General features: G+C 36.7%; 1 protein-coding gene across 1 annotated transcript in view; it reads left to right on the forward strand.

Moving 5' to 3' along the window:
• Positions 1-2,290: 2,290 nt before the first annotated feature.
• The window catches only part of LOC111060399, a gene marked incomplete at its 3' end in the record, with an annotated part of 114,911 nt that continues 105,475 nt past the window's right edge, over positions 2,291-11,726 (forward strand). Inside the window, 2 exon segments of the mRNA XM_039441188.1 lie at positions 2,291-2,300; positions 3,768-4,082. Of these exon segments, the coding sequence (XP_039297122.1) occupies positions 2,291-2,300; positions 3,768-4,082 (325 nt within the window).

Genomic DNA, 11,726 nt, shown 5'->3' on the forward strand with positions numbered 1-11,726 from the left:
TTAATAGTTTAATATATTTTTCTCAGTTTTATATCAGTGAAAAAACAAATAATTTATAGTAAATCACGGTTATCTATACTGTGATAAAGGAAAGAACTGGCTTATACACGTAGGAGATTCAAAATTCACGAATGGCGCATCATCACATCTCAACTACTCAACTGATTAACTTGAAATGTTTCATATAGATTCTTAATTAACAGAGGATGGTTATAGGCCTATTTTGATTTTTCAAGATTTCATTACATCACGTTTTCAGTTTGTCAAGTTTCTAATTTGTTTCAAAATAGACCCTTGCTGAGCACGGGTTACCTGCTAACTTATAATAAATTAAAGTATCTCTTTAATTTCCATATATTTTTCTATGAATTTTAGTTTCATCTATTCACTTCAATTTCATATTGGAGAAGAAGAAATCACACATAAGTTGACCAAGGTCTCAAGTTAATTCTATCTTCACAAGGACATTGATAGTTTTTCCTTAATTAATCATAGTTCCTCAGTGATTTACATTTTTTTCAAGGAAAAATAATTCACTCATATTTAAATTCCAACAAGCTCCCAACTTAAATCTGTCGAAAATACAAATTTTCGGTTGCAGGAAAGCCTGTTAAATGCCAACCAAAGTTATTTTTAGTAAATCGAATAACTACCTAAAAATTGATATTTTCAGAAAATTTTTGTTTTACTAGATCAACAATACCATGAAGAATCTATCCTCTAAATCTCATGGATTTATATCGTACCAAATTTGAAATGATCTGTCCCAAAAATTTTAACTTCAGTCGCTCATATCTCAAAAAGAAATGATCGGAAAAAAATGTTTCCCTGAGAAAACTTTTTCATTTTGATAGCTTGATGATATATTATACAAATCGAAAAACTTGGGAAAATGTCAGGAGTAGAAAGTTTTTATTTTTAGCCTTTGCACAGCCGTAAATGACACAAAAGATAGGCCTAATCAGAGGTGAAGTCTTCTTATTCAAAAATATTTTTATAATTAGTTTTCGTGACATTTTTTTTTTTTTTGGGGCAGATGATGCCCACATGAGTTTCCCTTGACTTGTGCGTGGGTAATAGGGTGTAAAAAGATATCTCAAGAGAGAAAAACAGACATATTCTATTGTTAGAAGTGATTAAAATACAAATTATTTAGGTACTGGGTGATCCATAAATAACATGTGAAAGTTTATTTCTAAAATATAATTATAGTACCCTTTTTTGAAATTAATAAAATAATAGATTCTCTTCCTCTTAATGTGCCGTCTCCATGGCGGAGGTTGGCTATCATGATGGCAATTCTCACCCTGCTTACAGCTGACTTGAGAATTTCATATGAGGTGCACTTAAACCAATAATAGATAAAAAATTCAAATTATAACAACTAGTTTGAGTGTTCTACACCATCTGCAGGTTTTAAAAAATAAATTTCAAAATATACATTTTAAGAAAATTTGTGAAAGACCATTTTAGGTAATATAAATCATTCATTAACACTATACAATACACTCTGTCTTCACTTTTATTTGAAACATCATTAATTTTTCATCAGGAATTTCTTCGATCAAGCAATAATTCTCAAGTCAATTCGATAATAGTGGATAGTTTTTCAAATATATATTTTTATAATCTACGATAGACTTTCCTATATCAAAGACTTAGTATAACTTACTCATAGTTCCTCGTCATCTTTCAAAAATAGTTTTTTCAAACTTTTTCAATAATAAGTGCTTCTACTAGAAATATAAATATAGAAATTAATAAAGAAGATATAGTTTTTCAAACCTCATAAAGTGCTTCGATTCGAAATAAATAGTAGAAAAATAAAGTAATTAAGGAAAAAATGAATACGTAATTGAACCACGGCCTAAATTGATGTGATTTCAATAAAATAGAACAATTCGAATAAATTTGAAAACTGTCTTTGAGTTAAGTGTTAGAACTTCTACAGAAAATAGTATTTCTTTCATTTTTTTTCAAAACATCGGTTTCGAACGTTTGTGATACAGTGGAACTCGGAATAAATCAAAGTTGTGTATTTTGAATTTCGCGCCAGAAAGTAGTAGTTTTCAAAGTTACCAATAGAGTGTGTCAGTATAGGAAATGGTGCCTGATATGGAATATTTGAATAAGGGAGATGGAAATTGTGTCAATTGAGTGTGAAAGATAAAGTAGGAGAAAGGAAGAGTGTTGAAACAATAAAGCATTTTTGAAATAATTGCTGAAGGATTCAAAAAATAAGTAAGTGGGAATATTGAGTTATTCAAAAGAGGCAGTTGAATGATGAAAAATGATTGCGAGTAATTTGAGAAGAAAATACAATTTGTATAACAGTATAAATAGGTGATAGGTGGTGAAATACTAGCCTTTTAGAAGGTTGTAATCAGCTCAAAGTCAAGATATCATGGAATAGCTGAAAAATATTGAAATCATCTCCAGACTCAGCATCAGATAAGTATCACTGTGAATCGGTGTCTTCATCAGAGAAATATCCAACATTCAGCAGAATCTTCAAAACGTTCAGCAAATTACTCATAGAACATCACACTCTCCATGAATTTTAATGGAATTTCACATTTAAAGTTTATATTGATGAATTTCATCCATGCAAAGGTAAAAACCACACCCAAAGTGAGTGATCTTAGCAAATATATGTTGAAGTAATCCACTGAAACATCACAAACAGTTGCTGAAGCATCAAAACAACTATAGAAACATCAGAATCAACCTCAGAAATATCGAAATCAACTAAAGGACAATCATAACCATCAAAAATATTGTCTGGAACATCAAAACCATCCACAGAACGATCAAGATCAACAATAGGACCATCAGAATCATCAAGATCAACAATAGGAGCATCAGAAACATCAAACTCATTGTCTGGAATATCAAAGCTATCCATAGAAACATCAACATTAACCACAGGATCATTTGAACCATCAACATCGCTGTCTGGAACATCAAAACCATCTTCAGAAACATCAGAACCATCAAAATCATTGTCTAGAACATCAAAGCTATCCACAGAAACATCAGAATCAACCACAGTTCCGTTAGAACCATCAATGCCATTGGCTGAAACATCAAAACCATCTACAGAAACTTCAACATCATCAGTTGGAATAGCAGGTCAACCACTAAAACTCTCAAAGGGAACATCAGAATAGCCTCCAAACCTTCATAATTTATCAAGAAACCATAGTTTCATCAGGAACATTGGAGAAACCTCCAAACCTCCATAAATTATCAAGAAACCTTCAGAAACCACAGTCCCAAAGTGAATCTATCCAAGATCTTCTATCACCAACCCTCTTTGAAAGTTTGGCTTGTTTTCGAATCTTCAAATAGGGATTGTAAGTCCCAGGTCCATCAACCAAGGTTAGGATCCAACCAAGGTGTGTCAAGGCATCACCAACAACCCTGAAAGCGAATTCAGGTTTATTCAATCGTTACAACTACTTCATTAAAGTGAATGTGTTGAAGATCAGCGACCCTCTTTATCAGTGTGGCTTGGTTCTGCAACTGCAACTAGGGACTTGTAAGCAACCCTTCTTGAGGCCCAATCAACTACCCTGAAAGCAAATTCAGGCTTATCTCATCGTGACAACCACTTCATCAAAGAAATCTGTCCAAGATCATCCATCATCAATCAGATTTTCACCAGTGTGGATTGGTTTTGAAACTACAACTAGGGACTTGTAAGCAACCCTAGGTCCTTCCAAGGTTAGGGGAGGCATCACCAACTACCCTGAACGCAAGTCCAGGTTCACCCAATTGTGACAACTACTCCTCCAAAGTGAATCTGTCCAAGATCTCGCGTCAGCGACCCTCTTCATCGAAAGTGCGGCTCGGTTTCGTGACGTCATCAGCGGGAGGCAACCAGTGCAACATCATCCTGGAGAACTACGCCAGGGTGGCCGGGGGCGGTGGAGTGGGAGGTGGTGGGGGTGCGGCAGCCTACTACCATGGCGGCCATCTTGGATTCCACAGCCACAGTCATCATCATCAGAGGGGAGTGCCTCAGACGCATGTGGTCGCATCAGGCTATCACCAGCATCAGATGACGCCGCTTAATGCTAGTAGGTGACATTTTTCTTTTTTGAAATTTTTTGCTGGAATTATAGCCACCGGTCTAAGGCTCAACCCACACTTACACAACTCAGGTCAAGAAGAGACTGGACTCTAGTGGAGAGCATGTGTTTCCATATGGTGACATCGCGGAGACTAGAATCGACTAGTCTGAGTGTCATCATTTGGAAACACATGCTCTCCACTAGAGCCGAGTCTCTTCTCGACCTGAGTCGCCTAAGTGTGAGTTGAGCCTTACATTCCATGTGTTTCCAATTCCACGTTTCTGCCATAGCTGGTAAACGCTACCAATGTCCCTGTGTGTAGGCTGCTTTATGCTTGTATCACATTCTGCCATGAGTCTCAGTTAAGGTACGTTTTTGTTTGTGTTTAAACTCCCACGACAAGCATTGTGTCCAAGACAACAACTTGATACCCAACGTACAAGATTAACAACTGAAGTACAGAAGTCCCATCACGTCTTGGAAACAAAGGTCTACAAGTTGCCAGAGTCAATAAAAAATTATCCAGTCTCTTTGTTCGGCAAATCACTATTATTTGATCTTCTGCATGCAAACCCCTTCTATTCTTTGGAGGAGTTTTTCACACATTCTTTATAATAAATTAAGTGTTAAGTGTTATGAATATTCTATATTCTCCTCATAAAACAGCAAATTTTGGTGGTGTAATGTACTACATAAGAATACATTTTATTCAAATTTAGTTTACACAGCTTACATGATTCTTTAGAATTAAATTCTCTACAATTTTAATATCGAAAAATTATTTGTTCACTGGCCATTAAAGAAAGTTATTGGGCATCAAACGTAGAAGTATGTGTTTTTCTACTTAGATTTTTTGCATATTTCAACTTTTTTCTCAAAAACTACTCACACTACAGCTTCCTGACTAATTTTATTCAATTTTCAGATATTTTTATATATGAATCCAGCATAAGTTTTTCCAAAACTAGTCCCCAAACAATTCAGCATCAGTGTATTTCACCAGAGGAACTGAATTCCGGGCGAAATCTTTCATTCTGTATAGCTCGCTAATGAAGCTTTTATGGATATTATGTTTATAGGAATTTATTTTCTTATTTTTACCTCTACTATCACGTATTGAATTATTTTACCATAATTAAGAATCACCCTGTATACTTCTTCGTTTCCTCTTCCTCTTTCTACTCCTCCTCCTCCTCTACCGACCTTCTTCTCCAATCTCACTATTATTTTTCCTTTTCTTCATCATCCTTCTCCTCCTCCTCCTCCTCCTCCTCCTCCTCCTTCACTTCCACCTTCCCCCCTCCTCCTCTCCTCATCCTCCTCCTCCTCCTTCATCTTCTTCACCTTCTCCCCCTTCACCACCTCCTTCCCTTCCTCCTCCTTCTGTTACTTCTCCTCCTGCTCATCCTCCTCCAACTCCTTCTCCTCCTTTTTCTGTTATTTCTCCTCCTTATCATCCTCCTCCACCTCCTTCTTCTCCTTCCCCTATTACTCCTTCTCCTCCTCCTCCTTCTGCTCCTCCTCCTCCCACACCTCCAAATCATCAGGTAGACACTAGACATGAGAGTCTAGAATTCTCAGTAGAAGATGATAAACCCAGATAAAAAACAATTTCTAACCAAAATCTAGATACAACCCGCTATAACCGTACAATAACTTCCCAACTTTATAGAGCCTATTCAACTCTACATGAAAACTGGAAACACGTGATGAAATTACGCGAAAATTTCACAAAAACCGCTGAAAATTCGAACAATAGCCATGTTGGAAACATTAAAAGGGAGGAAAAATCGTCCCTCTCAAAGCTAGGGGTGATGAAATGATCAAGATATTGTACCGTTCCACTTTCTACTTGTCAGTGTGGGTTAAATGGGTTGCATTGATATTGTTTAATAAGGGATACTGACAGTTTAATCTCAGTATATTGGAGAGGATGATTTTGAATTTTTTTTCAAATTTAGGGGTTGAATTTTGAACAATTTTTTAGGTTTATGGGGTCATTATGATTTTATAGTCTCAATGGGTATTGAAAAATTGTATAGGGTATGGAGACAGGCTCTACGCTCCCTTCAAACATACAGTCTCTTTGTTGCTGTACACTGGGTAATATTGAGAAGAATTAGTCAAGACAATTAGTCAAGGCTGGGCGTACACCGGTTAGTCAAGACAAGACACATTTAGTCTCAATACTTCACATAGTTGCTTATGAAGACATGTCTCATTGCAATGACAAATCGATGTGTGTTGCGTCATAAGCAACAATGTGAAGTATTGTGACTAATCGTGACTAGTCTTGTCTTGTCTTGACTAACTAGTGTGCGCCTAGCCTTAGTCAAGACATGATCAGACACGTTTAGTCACAATACTTCACGTAGTTACTTATGAAGATATGTCTAATTGCAATGACTAATCAGTGTGAGTTGCGGCAAAAGCAGCTATGTGAAGTATTGTGACTAAACGTGTCTGATCATGTCTTGTCTTGTCTTGACTAAGTGGTATGTGCCTAGCCCTACATCAACTGAATGGGAAGGCTGTGGGTGATTGTAATACCGTATTTAGTGAGGTCCACGTTATAATGGTAGTGTTTGATTAGCAATGGTATTGCTATCCTTGTCTTATCATCCAACAAAGCTGATAGCGCTATCTCTTTCTTGCTTTGCACTGTAGCTAGATCGTCTTTCAACAATGTAGAATTGATAATTGATTAATAAAATATTTTATCTTAATTATGGAACTTCATTATGAAATTATTGAAGAATATAATTTCTTGCTCAATAAAATATGATTGATTATTTTAAACTAGAATGAATAGTTAATATTACATCAATAAACCTGTATCAGCTACCGTCTATAGAAGGCATTGACAAGACAGAGGATCGGCAATGTTGTTCTCCTCCTATCTTTCTCCACTGCCATTATTCCGTTTTATTTCAGATCATAAACGGTTTTGACTATATTAACAGAACTTCTCTTAAAAATTCAAAAAATATATCTTTCCAAACTAAAACATTTTATTCCACATATGGTTCATAAATAAAAAAGTAACTTTTGTAAATTCAATAACTTGTTTTATTTTGGCATTTATCGCGGAAAACGTATATTAGAATAAAGCCAATGATGTACTGAATGTATTAAAAAAAACTCGAATGGAAAATTCGAAACCGTTTATGATCTGGAAAGAAAACGGAGTTAAGCACTTCAACAACCCATAACTCGCTTATTAGAAAAATTTCAGTTGCCACTTTTTCTCACTCTTATAATGATCTTAACAATTATATTGATTGATTGATTGAGTACTTTATTTATGTAGATTACAATATATACTGGCTTACACACTTATATACAATAGCTTACAATACACCAAAATTATAGATGAATTTACATATATAGACTAGAAAATAATATTGAACTGCACATGATATGAAAAAGCAATTGTAATATAATAACTATAGATAATATTATATTGTAATGCATCTACATAAATTGGCGGAGCTTTGGACATATCAATGTCCATTCTTCGGAAAGAATATTAAAAATATCCTCCCCACTAACTCTCTACCAAAACGTTAATTTCGTTATTTAAACTAAGGATTTATTGAAAGAGATTATCCAATTTGAAAAAGTAAATTGTAGTGAACAGCCTTAAATTCTAGAACTTAGCTAAATCTTGAACTCTGAAACCGGCCCTAAATGTTGATTAATGATCAATTGATTGTTCTATTACTCCTCCACCCCCTCCTCCTCCATCTCACCATCGTCTTCTCTATCTTTTCCCCATTTCGTTCCTTTCATTTTCATTTTCTCCCCCCCCCATTCGCTCCCCATCTCTTTCTATTTCCCAATTCTATTCTTCATAATATATTTCACCTTTGTTATTGTTTGTTTTTGGTAAACGGCCCTTCAATTTGGTAGAGAGTTAGTGGGAAGGATATTTTGATTATTGTTTCCATTTATATATTTATTCTTATTGATTAATTATTCATACTTTGTGAAATTCGTTGAATAACCAACATTATCGTCATTTAATGTTAATTAGTGTATAAGCACGTAAATATTGTAACATACATAAATAAAGAAATCTAATCTAATCTCTTTCACTATCTCTCACACACTCTCATAATCTCAGTCTCTTTCTTACTCGCTCCTCTCTCTCTCTCACTCTCTCACGCTCTCTCTCTCGTTTGGTAGAGAGTTAGTGGGAAGGATATTTGTTATATTGTTTCCGAAGAATGGACATTGATATGTCCAAAGCTCCGCCAATTCATGTAGATGCATTACAATTAAATTATTATCTATAGTTTATATTAAAATTGCTTTTTCATATCATATACAGTTCAATAATTATTTTCTAGTCTATATCATGTAAATTCATCTATAATTTTGCTGTATTGTAAGCTATTGTATATAAGTGTATAAGCCAGTATATATTGTAATCTACATGAATAAAGTACTCAATCAATCAATCCTACATCTTCCCACCTCCTTCTCCTCCTCTGCAATATACTACTCCTCCTTATCATTCTTCGCACTATCGTCTTCTCTTTTATTTTCATTCTCTCTGCCCCCTATTCGCTCCCCATCTCTTTCTATTTGCCAATTCTATTCTTCATAATATATTTCACCTTTGTTATTGTTTGTTTTTGGTAAGCGCCCCCCGCCATAACTATGTAGTCCAACCCCACAGGGAGTCACAAACTTGATAAGATCTCTATTGTATGCTACGCTTTTATTATGTGTTCATCATAAACATTATTTTCGCTTTTAATATTCCCCCTCCTCCTCCTTCTCCATCATCCCCGTCTTCCTTCTCTTCCTGTATTCCCTCTCCCTCGTTCTCTTCCTCTTCCTCTACCACGTCTTCTTCTTCTTCTTCTTCTCCTTGTTCTAAGTTCAGTGTTTTGTTGTAGATATATACTTCTTCTTTTTTCTCTTCCTCCTTCTCCTCCTCCTCATCATCTATGTACTCTTATCCTCCTCCTCCTCCTCCTCCTCCTCCTCCTCCTACCCTCCTCCTCCTCCTTCTCCTCCTCGTTCTCGTATTCCTCATCAACTATGTACGCATCCTCCTCCTCTTCAACTTCCTCTTCCTCTTACTTATAATCTGCCCACACCTCTTCCATCTCCCTCTCCTCATACTCTTCTTCCTCTTCTTCCCCTTCATTCTTCTTCCTCTTCTTCGTCTCCTTCTCTTTTCTTCCCCTTCTTCCTCTTCTTGACACTCTTTCACCTTCTCTTTTCTTACTCTTCTTCACTCTTCTTCCTCCTCTCCTCTCTTTTTCACCTTCCATCCTCTTCTTCATCTTCTTTCACTTCTTCTCTCTTCTTCATCCTCTTTTCTCTTCTTTCACTTTTTCTCTCTTCTCCTCTCTTCTTCATAGCACTCATCCATCTTCTCCTCCTTCTCCTCTACCTCTCTCTCGTACTTTTTCTACTCCATTCCCTTTTTATCCTCCTACTCTTCCTTTCTCTCCTGCTCTTCCTCCTATTTCTCTTCTTCCTCACACACCTTCATCAGCTCATCTTCCTTCTATTTCTCCTTATAGAATTTATTCTCTTCCTGTCCCTCCCCCTTTCCCTTCTCCTTCTTTTCTCCTTCCACCCTCTTCATCTGTCTCCTCCATCTATCATCTTTCTTCCTGCTGTACACCACATCATTCATCTTCTCTTCATCATCCTTCTTCTCCTTTTTCTCCTCCTAGTACTATTCCCACATTTTTCACTTCTCCTCCTCCTTCTATTTCTCCTCACACTCCTCCTTTTCCTCCTATTTCTCTTCTTCCTCACATGTCCTCATCATCCTGTTACTCATCTTACAATTTCTTCTCCTCCTTCTCCTTCTTCTCTCAATCTCTTCCTCCTTCTCTACCCCCTCTCCTCTTCTTTCCCACACGTACTATTTCTGCTCCTCTTCTTCCTCCTACATCTCTTTCTTCTCCTCCTCATTATCATCTTTTTATTCTCCACCTCATCATCCATCTGATTATCATCCTTCTACTCCTCTTTCAATCTATTGTCATCTGCCTCCTCCTTCTCCCTTTCTTCTCCTCCTTCACTTCTTCCTTCTCCTCCTCATCTCCTTCACTTCTACCTCTTTTCTTCAACTCCTCCTCCTTCTCCTCCTCATCCTCAAATTCCGCTTTCCCTTCATCACCACATCATTCATCTCCTCCTCCTCCACCACCTCCTTTTCCTCCTAGTTCTCTTCTTCGTCACACACCTTCATCATCCTCCTTGTTTACTCTTCTTCCAATCTATTCTCTTCCTGTTCCTCCTGCTCCTCTTCACCTTATTCCTCCTCTCCTTTCCCTCCTCCCTCATCTTCTCCTTCTTCTCGTCTTCTCCTCCTCCTTCTCCTCCACCTTCTTCTCCACTCCTTCTCCTCCTCTTTGATCTCCTTTTCGTCTATCTCCTCCTCCTCCTTTTCATCCTTATCCTCATATTCCACTTCCTCCTCATCTCCACCACCTCCTCCTCCACCTCCTCCTCCTCCTTCTCCTCTCTCACCTCCCCCTTCTTCTCCTCTTCTTTTCCACCACCTTCTTCTCTCCTTCCTTCTCTTCCACCTCCTTCTCATCTATCTCCTCCTCCTTTTCATCCTTATCCTCATATTCCACTTCCTCCTCCTCCTCATCTTCACCACCACCATCACCACCTCCTCACTCATCCTCCTTCTTCCCAACCACCTCCTCCTCCTCCTCCTCCTCCATATTCTAATAATGATAACAATCAGCAAGGCCCTCATGTATGTATGGGGCAAACATTGTTATTATCGTAATCATTATCATATTCTGGGTGCTTATCAGAAGCCATAGAATAAATGTATGTGCTCGTTCAATGTATATTATTTTGTTTTCCCTCATATGTTGACCACAGATTCAACAGGACTGAAATAGCTAGGGTAACGGGTACAGTTTTGGAGGTCAGCCATTGAAGGGTGAATAATATAAATTACATAACTTTCACAGCTTTCTTACTGAAATAAATATCCGATTCTCTGTCTTGTTAATGCCTTCTATAGACGGTAGCTGATACAGGTTTATTGATGTAATAGTAGCTGTTCATTCTCGTTTAAAATAATTAATTATATTTTATTAAGCAAGAAATTATGTCTTTCAATAGTTCCATGTATTTGTTCGTTTAATGTACATATTATTTTGTTTTCCCTCATATGTTGACCACAGATTCAACAGGAATGAAATAGCTAGGGTAACGGGTACAGTTTTGGAGGTCAGCCATTGGAGGGTGAATGATATAATAATACAGAACTTTCACAGCTTTCTTCTATATAATAAGAGAGAGTAGGAGAGAGTAGGGTTGTGTTTGTTCGCATAAAAATATGTCAACTTGTGGATTGCATACCGGAAAAACGGGAATGATTTAGATCTCCAAATTTTGCACATACATTCTAAAAATATCAATCTCGTGCACCTGGAAGCCCAAATTTTAATTTTCCCTCTACATTTTTCAGAATTAATGTTTAAATTTCATTAATGGTACATTCGATTTCATTAAAAATCACCAAATCATATGGTCGAAATTAAATAAGGAACATCTGTTTCTATATTGCTTTCTACCTGAAAGAATCTGGTGTGGCGCACTCACACAACTTTCCTTGTCGTTATGAAAATTTATCACCTGATGCTACGGTAG

The sequence above is a fragment of the Nilaparvata lugens genome, chromosome 14, assembly GCF_014356525.2.
Source record: "Nilaparvata lugens isolate BPH chromosome 14, ASM1435652v1, whole genome shotgun sequence".
Taxonomy (NCBI): Eukaryota; Metazoa; Arthropoda; class Insecta; order Hemiptera; family Delphacidae; genus Nilaparvata; species Nilaparvata lugens.